The sequence below is a fragment of the Anolis carolinensis genome, chromosome 3, assembly GCF_035594765.1.
Source record: "Anolis carolinensis isolate JA03-04 chromosome 3, rAnoCar3.1.pri, whole genome shotgun sequence".
Lineage (NCBI taxonomy): Eukaryota > Metazoa > Chordata > Lepidosauria > Squamata > Dactyloidae > Anolis > Anolis carolinensis.
In genome coordinates, this window is record NC_085843.1 from 118,334,967 (window position 1) to 118,348,294 (window position 13,328).

At 39.2% G+C, this 13,328-nt stretch overlaps 1 protein-coding gene across 2 annotated transcripts in view; it reads right to left on the reverse strand.

Moving 5' to 3' along the window:
• Positions 1 to 13,328, reverse strand: part of upf3a (UPF3A regulator of nonsense mediated mRNA decay) — a 23,651-nt gene continuing 10,323 nt past the window's right edge. The window contains exons 6-10 of one of the 2 annotated variants that reach the window (XM_062975439.1): positions 12,705 to 12,760; positions 12,453 to 12,611; positions 9,643 to 9,800; positions 2,928 to 3,222; positions 1 to 2,038 (exon numbers count right to left, since the gene is read on the reverse strand). In XM_062975439.1, the coding sequence (XP_062831509.1) occupies positions 1,865 to 2,038; positions 2,928 to 3,222; positions 9,643 to 9,800; positions 12,453 to 12,611; positions 12,705 to 12,760 (842 nt within the window). In that variant the 3' untranslated portion in view covers positions 1 to 1,864. The remainder of the gene's footprint in view (positions 2,039 to 2,927; positions 3,223 to 9,642; positions 9,801 to 12,452; positions 12,612 to 12,704; positions 12,761 to 13,328) is intronic. The other variant, XM_062975438.1, reaches the window with a different exon arrangement.

A 13,328-nucleotide genomic window follows, 5' to 3' on the forward strand; every position in this document is an offset into this window, starting at 1 on the left:
CATTTTTCAGATGATCATGTTTTATTTTATTCTTCCACTGGCTGAAATTCCAGAAGATCACCTTTATTTACATTAGAACAATTGGATGCTGACAATATGATTAAGTAATAAAAGGTCAAGACAAGATGTAAAAAAGTAGTAAAATAAGTTATGTGTTTAGACAAACAATATGTCAGCATTATCAAAGTTATGCTCTTCCGTTGCCTATTAAAGACACTAGAAAAACACAAATGTGTATAAAAGAAGTACTTTCAGCTATGAGCTGCCACTGTTTGTTCTCCCTCAGACATACTTTGTTTCATTGCTCACTTACATATCAGTATTTCCATATCCACTGGTGACATGTGAGAACATATTTTATAAGATATTAGCATATAAAACATTGCTAAAATTACATATTAAAAAGTGACAAAAACATTTTAAAATGCTATTTCATGAAAGGCAGATGTAGCAATTTTAGACTTTTTCTAGTTTAAACATGGGGCATCCTGTATAGGCAGAGTCAGTTCAGAAACCAAAATAAAATGAAATGAACAAAATAAATGTATTGCGATTTACCTGATGGATTAGCAAACTGAAAAATAAATTATAGTGACAGGTCCATGGTAGGCTAGGCATAGGTGACATTTGAATTCCTAATAAAGTAATGGTGACCATTGCCCACACTTCTCCCCCCCCCCCTGAAAATATCTATCTACTACAAGTAACTGGAGTAGGACTGATCAATCTGACTAGGAGAAAAACTTGCTACAAATAGAAAGGGTCAGGAACACCTCTTCTATGTGCACATGCTGTGTTTATATGAGGAGTGGGGAAAGACTGGCCCATGGGCTGCATACCTCCCACAAAAGTGCAGTCCTCCAAGGAATTACAGGGTAATTATTGAAAAGATAAATTACAGTACTGAAATGTGTGACAGTGGATACAGATGTGCAAATTATAAACCTCATTCTACAAAGTATCATTTAACCACCCATGATGCTGCCATAAGTTGAGTAGGGCTCTTCCATAATAATTGAAGTATATGTACCTAACCAAAAGTATGTGAATCAGTTCAATAAAAAGGTGGGCTCAGTTGCTATAGCTTGTTATATAGCATTGCATTTATTAACTTACTTGAACCTAAACTATGAACTTCTTATTCTATCAAGGAAAATATTCCTGGTGTACAGTATGTGTCCCCTTTCCTCCCTCTTCAAAGATATAAAAACAGTTATACATTTTATAAGGCTTCATTTCTTCTTTACTTACCAGGATGGGGCCTCTGTAGTTAATGCAGTTTATTGAACACGATCAAATGCCTCAAATCTGATGGACACAGACTTTAAAATGTTCTGCCAATTTAACTGAATGGAAGTGCTGTAACATTTTCTGGAACCTTTTTATACAAAATGCAAACTTTAAAACACGCTAAGAGCTATCAGAAATCAAATTGTACATTCTGTTCACTTGGTTGTATTATTCATACCCTTTCGGCATCTCAAACCTATGAATATGATCATAAAACCACAATTTCAGCTATTTGATTGTGTAGTATATCAATGATAATGCTGATAAAACTCACCCTGGTTGATAATAGTTTAGTGATTGTTATCATAATATACAATCAAATATGCACCCCTTTGCAGTATGGAAATGTAAATTCTTTCCATGTGCACAGAGAATACCTGCAGCTGAAAAGAGAACAAATGTACTCATTTTGCATAACACCTAACAAATCCTTTCCCTAACACATACACTACATTTGGGCATGGAGCCCAAATTACTGCTAGAAACTATAATAATAACACTAGTCCAGTTCTAAACACATAGAATTTGGAGACAGATACTAAATCTTAATATTGAAGTTTCTGTCCATGTTGTTTTATTCTACATCTTCACTCTTCTCGGAGCCACCTCCTGGTGAATTGTCTGCCTCATACTTTCTGTCGTAAGCCTCTTCAGGATATTTCTCAGCACAGTCATAGGACCTATTTGAACACCCCGTAGGTGTTCGAATGCGAACTCCTGGCTGATACAGCTGCATTGCTGGTCGATCCTGTGCGATGGGGGAAAACAAAGAAACGATCAAGACTTTCAGGAAAATAAACATTTATCCACATAACAAGATCTCAAAAGTCTTCACTGAGTGGTATAGAAACTTTTGACAAGCAGCTTTTACAAAGAAATAGGAAAAAAATCTAGATTATGATCTGACATTTAGTTCACTTTTGGCTCCCGAAAGCCAAGTACTTGAAGCAAATTGAGGGGGTTCTGCCTAAATGAATAAAAAACAGCAGAACAATGTATTTTGCCAGTGAGGTAAGGTCTATTACTTTATGGCATGGACAATATCCATATATAGGCAAGAGGCAACACTTAGATGCAGTTCTAATAAACTATGCTAGCCAAAGGGTATAGTTGCAAATATGGAAAACACCAATCAGCTGGTCTATATTTATATTGCTAACAGCAAAATTCTTAACAAATTGTCTTTTGGAAGTCTTCAAAATCACTTTAAAAATACAACTTGCTTTAGTACTGAGGTGTTAGCCTGTGTTTTTGGTCTATTATCTGGCCAACATCAATGCTACTCTTTTGGCTAGTGTTTCATACTGTATTAATGTACTAGGACATAAAATCTGAATTGTTTTGGGCAGATTGGATAAAGGTAAGATGCTTATGGACAGTTCAGATATACTCTTATGTATTTATTAAACTTGTTAAGCATTTAAAAAACAGAATTAAAGGTGCTTCACAAAAGCAAAGTGCTTTAAATATGCAAACAGGTTCAAGTCATTGTTAACTGCTTCAACTGTGTAAGGTATGGAGATTTTCATACCACTGAAAATCAAACTCTCTTTAAAAAATCATGCTGTTAAAGCAAAGCCTATGTGATGCTGAAGTAATTTTACTAATGAAAGATTATCCTAAATGAATAAAAGAACCTTATTTCTTATGCGCTCCTTTTTGGATGCCATGTCATCACACTTGTCCTCTTTACCCAGTTTGTCTACTGTGTCCACAGTGAAGCTGTAGTTGTAGTTCACTTTCTTCCCTCGATCTTGGTTGTATCCTTTCCCCCACTTCACCTCATCATCATTCCTTCTCACAAACTTGTCAAATTCATAGTGAGTTCTGTGCTTTCGGCCGTCTTCCAACCGATACCTTTGTCTCTCAGGTTCTTTGTCGCGAAATCTTCTATCTGAATCTCGTTGCTCTTTATCACTATCATTTTGTGACCTGTGTTTATAACATTAACAGTTCAAATTCAGGAAAAAAATCATTCAGTGACAAAGAACATAAAGGGGTATTGGAGTATATTTACAACTATGTACACAGGACAATCCCATTCAAGTGCAACCCCAGACGCCTTATTCCTTGGTAAGAGGAGCAAGCTTTCATACTTATAACTAGTAGTTATAGTGTTGTGTTGTAATTTTTCTTGATTTTACAGTTAACAACATGAAAAGAAACACTTTTTATTAATGTAAAGACCTATTGCACATTCAGGTAAGGGGGGGGGGGGGGGAGAATGAGATTTACAGAGTAAAATTTCACATCCAGAATCTTATCATCTGGCTATAGAAGATTTTATTTCCAAACCTTGATTAATACATTCCCAAATATTTAATTTTATGAATAAAAACGTAAGTAGGCAAAAAGCAAAACAAAATTCCCAGCTAAAAACAGGGGAATTCCAGACATGAAACAATCAGGGCCAGCTAACACCTTCCAACAAAGGATTCCCTCAGGCAGGAAGCAGCCAGTCTTTGAATCTACGAGGCCATTAAATGCCAATCAAGATGATCAATTGCTACATTCACACTCTCCTCAAATGGGCAAGAGCTCTTTCTCCCAACCTGGACATTCCACCGATATATAACCCCACTTGCCTAGTTTCCAACAGACCTCACAGCTCTGAGGATGCCTGCCATAGATGTGGGCAAAACGTCAGGAGAGAATGCTTCTGGAGCATGGCCATACAGCCCGGAAAACTCACAGCAACCCAAAAATAAAATATGTTGATCTATAAAGATGATTCCAATGGTCAGGCAATATATTTATTATGACCAACCAGAACATTATAAGAGTAGTAAGCATGCCTTCACTTCAACCAGCCTGATAAATATAGTAAGTAAGTAAGTAAGTAAGTAAGTAAAAGTTTATTTGTCCCGAAAGGGACTCAGGGCGGTTTCCAATATAAAATCAGCATAAAACATTGTACAATAAAACACTGAAAACACTATAAAACGCTATAAGAATTAGAAACAAAAACAAAACATAACAATTGACTAAAACAATCACATAAGCAGAAGGAATATAATCACTCAAATAACATGAATCTGCAAAGAAAGAGGGGAAAAAAGACCACTGGGATGGAGGAGAGGATGGCCTGGAGGGACCACTAGAACTAAAATACAATGTTATATTCTAAGATGATTTCGGGCAGAGGAATATAGTGCAATGTTTCAAGTCAAAGAGATGGCCTGTGCAACTGCTATAGCTACGGGCTCGGTTATCCAAAGGCGCAGCGGAAGAGCCATGTTTTAAGCAGCCTTTTTAAGGAAGCCAGGGTGGGTGCTTGCCGGATCTCCTCCGGAAGGGAATTCCAGATCCGGGGAGCAACAATAGAAAAGGCCTGCTCCCTCGTCCCCGCCAACCGAGCCTGGGATGGTGGTGGGAGCGAAAGAAGTGCCCTACCGGATGAACGAAGAGGACGAGTGGGTTCATAGCAGGAGATGCAGTCACAAAGGTAGGCGGGTCCCAAATAAATAAATATAGAGAACCTAAAGGGCTCTTCACTATTTTGCCTCATCCATCCTTTATGATATGAGTGGAAACTGAAGCTTCACTGCCTTATTGATGGGAACAAGTCTGATGGATACATCCCAAAACATTTCTCATAGGTCTGGCATAAAGTGAAGGTTCTCCAAAGAGAGTCTGTATAGTTTGGCTCAGGCACAGGGGAAAACATGGCAAGAAGACGAAGTCCTGAGACAGTGAAACTATAGCTCAGCCAGCACTAATCAAGTTTCATACATCTGGAGAACACTGTATGTTAGTTTAAGAACCTTGCATGTTCTAGAGCTGAGGAGGGCAACATTTTTCGGTTACTGGGTGAGGTTGCCTCTTGGGAGTAGTCCTCACTAGAATCATCAGTGAGCAAGTTGTTTGACAGGAGCACCCACAGAATATCATATAATGACAAATAACATATAAAGGTACTGGAGTAAGGGCAACTATATTCATAGTACAATCTTATTCAAATGCAACTTTGTTTACTCCAGGGACCTTATTCCTTTGTAAGAGGTACAAGCTTTCATACTTTCAACTGGGAATTACAATTGCAGTACAGCTTCTATTTTACATCTACATTGGAAGCTAGAGAAGTTTTAAAAATAGCAGTGATGGTGGATGGCTATGGCACCTTTTGCTTGAAGAGAAATACACACGCGATATGTGGATTGAGGCTGGAAAGTTACTTTTAAGGAATATCCAATAATCATGTACTTCTGCTCAGTTATTGATGGCTCCAGTCTGTCATTACGTTCAGTTTTCTCATGAGTAACTTTTCAGTTCTGGCCGTGAGGTGTAAATTGTGATAAAACAATCAAACAAACTAGCATTGTTTAACATAGATTCATCTATATATATAAAAATATAATGTGCATTTTTCCCATGGAGTAAACAACAAAACCACTGGATCAAATCACACCAAATTTGGCCACAAATACATAGTCAGCCAATCTATGTCTTTCAATTAAATAAACCTAGAAAAATAAAGACCAAATAACAAAATCACCAACCCCCCAATTGCTACCACACATGTGCAGAGCCCCCCCCCCAAGAACTGAAACAACGACATTACCCAGAAGACCTTGCAGCTGCTTGCAGATGCTAACCCCACTTTCTCAAAACATTGCAGTGGTGGGCAGAGCTTGCAACTGGCAACCCTTGACAGCCACTCCTTCCCTTTCCTCACTCCCTTTCCCCCTCAGAAGAGAGAGCATGCGGGGTGAGAGAAAAGCAGCTGTACTATTGCTGTGAGGGACTGTTCTCAGGAGGGAGAGCAGCGGACAGTATTTATACATGGCCCTCACATCTCCTTTCAACCTTCTCTTCTGCAGGTAAAGAGACCCAGGGATTATTCATCCTTTTAGTTGTGCTCTTTCTCTGGACACCTTCCACCTCAGAGTCATTATTATTACTATTCTTCTTCTCATTATTATCCAGAGAGAAATCAGCCAGGCTTTGAAACTACAAGGCCATTCAATGCTAATTGCCCTCTTTCTCTGCACACACCCCACCTCAGAGTTATCATTCTTCTTCCTCCTCCTCCTCTTCTTCTTCTTCTTGAGCCGCCCCGAGTCCCCTCGGGGAGATGGGGCGGGATATAAGAATAAATTTATTATTATTATTATTATTATTATTATTATTATTATTATTATTATTCAGTTGCTGTGAACCATGAAAATGAATAAAACCAGGTGCCCAGTATTACATAGCTCTACCACCAGAACAGAAAATAAAGAACAACACTCCAAAAACAGGAGAATTCCAGACAGGAAACAATCAGGGCCAGCTAACACCTCCCAACAAAGGATTCCCCCAGGGAGGAATCAGCCAGGCTTTGAAACTACAAGGCTATTCAATGCTCATTGCCCTCTTTCTCTGCATACCCTCCACCTCGGAGTCATCATTATCACTCTTCTTCTTCTTCTTCTTCTTCTACTTCTTCTTCTTCTTCTTCTTCTACTTCTTCTTCTTCTTCTTCTTCTTCTTCGGTTGCTGTGAACCATGAAAATGAACAAAACCAGGCACCCTGCATTACAAAACTCTACAACTAGGACAGTAAATAAAGAATAACACTCAGAAAACAACATCTCCCAACAAAGAGGAGGAAACAACCAGGCTTTGAAGCTGCAAAGCCATTCAATGCTAATCAAGGTGACTTGCTTGATTACTTGCTTCCACAAACAAAAACCCCCTTAGGACTATGCCACAGCAACGCGTGGCTGGGCACAGCTAGTATATGTATACCAGCTGTGCCCAGCCACACGTTGCTGTGGCTTATGGGAATCATTTGTTGACCAGATGGAATAGCAGTGAATAGCCTTGCAGCCTCAAAGGATGGCTGTTTTCTTATGTGAATCCTTGTTTGGTGAGCTGGAATACAATGGAATAGGTTTTCTGCTTGGCAGGCTAGGTACTTGCGTTCTGGGGGAATGGTTTTTTTGCCAGGTTGAATTGCTCTGAATAGCCTTGCTGCTTCAAAGCCTGGCCACTTTCTATATAGGGGCATCCTTCCTTGGCCAGGTTGAATGGGACGGAGTAGCTTTGTGGATTCAAAACCTGAGGATTTTCTATCTAGGGGAAATCTTGGTAGGCTGTTAGGAATGGTGGGAGTTGAAGTCCAAAACACCTGGAGTGCCCAAGTTTACCCATGCCTGCCTTAAATGTTGGATCATGGTCTTAAGGTTCTGAATTGATGTCCCTAACAGGTTAAGTATGCATTTTCAGAGGCTTTCATGACTGGAAACACTGGGTTGCTGTGAGTTTTTTGGGGTGTTCCAGTAGCATTCTCTCCTGACGTTTTGCCTGCATCCGTGGCAGGCATCCTCAGAGGTTTGTTCAGAATTATTGGAAACAGTGTGTACATAAAATTACCTTCATGCTATGTGAATAGTAAAGGTAAAGGTTTTCCCCTGACGTTAAGTCTAGTTGTGTCCAATTCTGGGGGTCAGTGCTCACCTCCATTTCTAAGCTGAAGAGCCGGCGTTGTCCGTAGGCACCTCCAAGGTAATGTGGCCTGCATGACTACATGGAGCGCTGTTACTTTCCCACCAGAGCGGTACCTATTGATCTATTCACATTTGCATGTTTTCAATCTGCTAGGTTGGCAGAAGCTGGGGCTGACAGCGGGAGCTCACTCTGCTCACCGGATTCAAACTGTTGACTTTTTGGTCAACAAGTTCAGCAGCTCAGCGGTTTAATCTGCTGTGCCACCTGGGGCTATGTTAATATATGGTGTATATGAAACATATCGTAAACCTCTGAACAAACCTCTGAGGATGCCATTTGCCACAGGTGCAGGCAAAACGTCCGGAGATAATGCTACTGGAACATGGCCGTACAGCCCGAAAATCTCACAGCAACCCAGGTTGAGTATGCCTTATTTGAAATGCTATGATTTCTAGCATTTAAATTTGAATTGCACTGAATAGCCTCGCTGCTTCAAAGCCTGGCCGCTTTCTATATAGGGGCATCCTTTCTTGGGCAGGTTGAATGGGACGGAGTAGCCTCCTGGCTTCAAAACCTGAGGTTTTTCTATCTAGGGGAAATCTTGGTTGGCCAGGTTGAACAGCACTGAATAGCCTTGCTGCTTCAAAGCCTGGCCACTCTCTACCTTCTTGGTTAGCCAGGTGGAATAGCAATTAATAGTCTCGGTGCAGCAAGTGTGAATGTTGCAGTTAGCCACCTTGATTAATATTAATGGCCTTGTAGCTGCAAAGCCTGGCTGCTTCCTGCCTGGGGGAATCCTTTGTTGGGAGGTGTTAGCTGGCCCTGGTTGTTTCCTTTCTGGAATTTCCCTGTTTTCAGAGTGTTACTCTTTATTTACTGTCCTGATTTTAGAGATTATATTGTTCTGTATTATTATACCACAGTAATTATTATATATTATATTTATAATCTTATATTATCTGCTTAGAACTGGATTATATGAGGCCCCTTTTACACAGCTGTATAAAATACACACTGAACTGGATTATATGGCAGTGTGGACTCAAGATAATCCAGTTCAAATCAAATACTGTGAATTATCCTGCCTTGGCATTCTGGGTTATATAGGTGTGGCAGGGCCTTGAGTTTACACTGCCATATAATCCAGTTCAAATCAGATAATCTGTATTTTATAGGCAGTGTGCAAGAGGCCTGAATGAACAGGCCCTAGGCGCCATTTCTGGCTGAGTGGGTTGCTAGGAGACAAAGTGGGCGGAGCCTACCCTTCTAACTGGCAGCAAGGGGAAAAACAGTTCTTTCTCGTCCTCTAATGTGGGCTTAATTTTTCTAGGGTTTTTATTTGTTTGAAAGACGTATTTTGGATGACTATGTCTTTTCTGGCCAAATTTGGTGTGATTTGGTTCAGTGGTTTTGTTGTTTACTCCCTAGTAAAATAAACATTACATTTAGATAGATAGATAGATAGATAGATAGATAGATAGATAGATAGATAGATAGATAGATAGATAAGAGTCTCAGTGCCATGTGGGGGAATTTATGCATGAACTTTACAGATCGAATGTCACAAAGCTTTTATATGACTTCAAGTATATTTTCTGTGGATTCAATTCTCAATCTGAGATACATGCTAGCAAATATTCAATAACCAAATAATGAGATACAATGATACATAATTCCTACAATCTATGTAATTCAAATAAAAATAAGATCAGAACTGCTTCAGCATTGCAAATTCTAGAACTCCAGTTCCAGACATAGTAATATGTGTAGGAGTTGATTCCTCAGTGTAATAATAATAATAATAAAGAAATATCAGGAAATCATCTTCTAATTTGGTGAAAAATAAGGCAAAGTGATTATTTGATTTAAAGTGTCTTAAAGATGCAACTCAAGGCATCACAATGAGGTACGACTTACTTTTCTTTAACTTCCTTTAGTGAACCTTCCAGTGGCTTGGATTTTATACTCCCATGTCCTGGTGACTTCTCCCATTTGCTGTCGTCAATGTCAGCTTTTTCTTTTTCTCTGTGCTTTTCTGAGGTTTGCTCATCTCCTTTCTCTGGCTTCTTAAGAAGCTAAGAAATATTTGATTTTGTCTATTAAAATATCAGTTGCTCTTCACTGAACAGATACCATGATAGTGAACAAAGTATAATCTGAAATATTTGTTCAATCACAAAATACAATTAAGTTAGCTAACATATAATAACAAAATCAACTCTAGCACATTAGTAAATGCATAGTAAATCAGCTCCTTGACCTAAAATGCCTAGGTAAACAGAAGTTTTAAGCTGATTTTAAAAAGTTTTCAAAGTCAGCACATTTTTTTTCATGTCAGGAGCGACTTGAGAAACTGCAAGTTGCTTCTAGTGTGAGAGAATTGGCTGTCTGCAAGGATGAACATTGCCCAGGGGATGCCCGGATTTTTACTATCCTATGAGAGGCTTCTCTCATGTCCCCATATGGGAAATTGGAGCTGACGGGTGGGAGCTCACCCCACTCTCCAGATTTGAACTGCCGACCTTTCGGTCAGCTGTCCTGCTGACACAAGGGTTTAAATAAGACTCTTCCTAAAGTATCTGCTGAATACTGTGTGATAGATATGGAGAGAGATATCCCATTCCCTCTCTCCATATTTACAACACAGTATTCAGCAGATTATTTGAGAAAAGTCTTATTTGCTGATTCTAAGACACAAGAAGATTTATATAGGAAAAAAGCAGTTTTCCAGGTATTTTGCCTCAAGATACTCAAGACTTTGAAAAAGGAGCCTTGAATCAGTCACCAGAATTAATGTACTAGAGTTCACAAAAAACTGATTGGGGACCACATCAGTCTGCTTTGAAATATAGATTGATGGCAGTGATGATCAGTACTCCAGAACAATGATCTGTCTCTCTAGCTCAAACTCAAGATTAAAAGCTGCCTAGTCAGAATGATTCCTTCTATATGGCAACAAACCATTTCCATTCCTCCAGGCTTCAATGGTGTCCAGTTCAACAACATTTGTACAGGCCAGCATCACCCAGTCCAGTCACCTGTTGATCCATACAGGTGTCTGTGACAGCTATCAGGCCACCCTTTACCCACAATTCACAATAGCAGGTGACCCTTTGCTGTCATTAAAAAGCCACACCACTTAGACAAAGGGAAGGTTTACAAGACAACCCGGCCCCCAATCCAACAAAACTAATTGGAAAGAAGACTGGATAAACTGATAAATTGGAGGTGCCTTTTTGCTCTTTCCTTTAACTGACTAGCTCAGACACCATTTCCATACTTCTCTCTGGACTCCAATGCATGGACACCTAAATCCAGGGTGGGTCTGAAGTATTGTTGCTTTGGACTGGCCCCATATTCTGCTGGAGTGCTTACAACCGCAGTAGCAGGAACAGAGTCCTGATTGTTCAGTTGGGCTGAACCCAGTTTGGCCTGCTGGATGGTCACCCTTACACTTTGTATCATTTGTCACTGCTTCTGAAAGCTTCTGGCCATCACCAGATGCTTTTACTGCTGTTAGCAAAGGCGCCTTTACAATTTGAATAAAGCAGGGGGGAAAGGAAGGGGTGACCCCTTTCCTTTTTCCAGGCCAGAATTGCCCTGGAGCTCTGTCGCTGCAGCAACAAACAAAATGAATAGTAAGTGCCATCCTTTTTTCTGCAGGGAAAATGACATCACTGTCCTGTGTGAACAGTGCCACCTGTTCTGTAACAGAACAAGTCCAGCTTTCCACACAAACCCCGAAGTCCTGGGCTGCTGCAGAGACTTCTACTAATAATAAACAGGTTTTACCTTACATTGGAGATTAGAAGTCCCTGGACATTATTTGGATGCCTAGGAGCAACTTTTAGCAAGACTCAGACTTGGTGGTCCATATAGAAGGGTCCTCTGCCTAGGGTTATTGCACTTTCCCCCACAACTTTCCACATTACTCACAGTGCTCAGTCTACTTTGAATCAACTTAAGATATAGAACTTTAAATATAGCTCAAACTAAAATAGGCCATTATCCACCTACACACACTTCATGAAAGCCAAAACTGATGAGCTAGGATCACTATTACATGTCATAAAATCAGACTCATGTCAAGAAGTGTTCAGATAGACTTAGACATCAATGAAAAAGCAAACGTGAATTAAATAAGAATATTAAGCAACACAATTTGTACACTAGGGGATTCAAATGCTGTGTTACATTTTGTATATTTAACTATCTCTATTCTCAATACTTAACCACTTATCTGACAGCCAGCTTCAGATAAATAAATGTGACTTCTTCCATACATATGCATTTAAGTTGAAGATACATAGGTAAAGGTAAAGGTTTTCCCCTGACATTAAGTCTAGTCATGTCCAACTCTGGGGGTTGGTGCTCATTTCCATTTTTAAGCCAAAGAGCCAGCGTTGTCCGTAGACGCCTCCAAGGTCATGTGATCAGCATGACTGCATGCAGTGCCTTTACCTTCCCACCAGAGCGGTACCTATTGATCTACTCACATTTACATGTTTTTGAACTGCTAGGTTGGCAGAAGCTGGGGCTAATAGCGAAAGCTCACCCCGTTCCCTGGATTTGAACCGCTGACCTTTCAGTCAGCAAGTTCAACAGCACAGCGATTTAAACCTCTGCACCACTGTGATTACAGATACATATTAAACTAAAATGTTGAAACTCAGTACAATTGCAAGATCAGTGACAGTTTATTAAAAAGTTTTCTATTTCACCATTACCTTTATTCTTATTTCTTTTTCAGCAATTTTCTTTTGCTTTTCAGCTTCTTTTCTTTTACGTCTTTCTTCCTCTCTGCGCTTCCGTTTTTCATCCTCTCTTAGCCGTTTCTTCTCTGATTCCCTTCTTCTTCGTTCTTCTCTTTTCTCTTCTCGGATTCTCTAAAATGTTGGAAATGTTCAATGTAGATTTATACAAAGATTAAAAAAGAACTTAAAACACAACATTTAAACTGGAGTCCAAAACAAACATACCTGTTTTTCTAATTTTCTATTTTTAATATATTCCAAAAGTGGTGTTGTTCTTCTAGCTAAAACACAAAAAATGTGATATATAGTGCTCCATTCCTAATATAAATATATTTTGTATTTGCTTTTTATCATTAAGATTTAACATTGTAATTACATTGTAAGCAATAATGAACACTGTTTCATATGGGTTTTATGTAATAAAGCATTTTCACATCTCTGTTATAGACAGGTCATTTGTTCTTTTTTAGTCCATAAATCACTAATGATAAACCCATTTTTGAGATTATTTTACATATCTATCTATTCACATTTAATGCACACAATGAATACAATGTATTTCACTGCTTCTTAAGCTATCTAACATGGAGAACCAGCAGGGGGTTCTCCCCAGTGTGCCAGGGATCAGCGCCACATTTGTGAACATTGACTGGAACTGTCTATGGACTGGCATCAGGTCACAGATGCCTACTTTGAAAAACAGTGATATATAAAATAAAAATACTATACTGTTTCCATAAATATTGCTCTACAGTTTTCAAAACTTTGCAAAAGAAAAAGGTTGTTCTGCAAAGTATGTTTGCTTCACCTTTCCCCTGACTGGTGGTTTCATTGCATTTATCTTTTAGC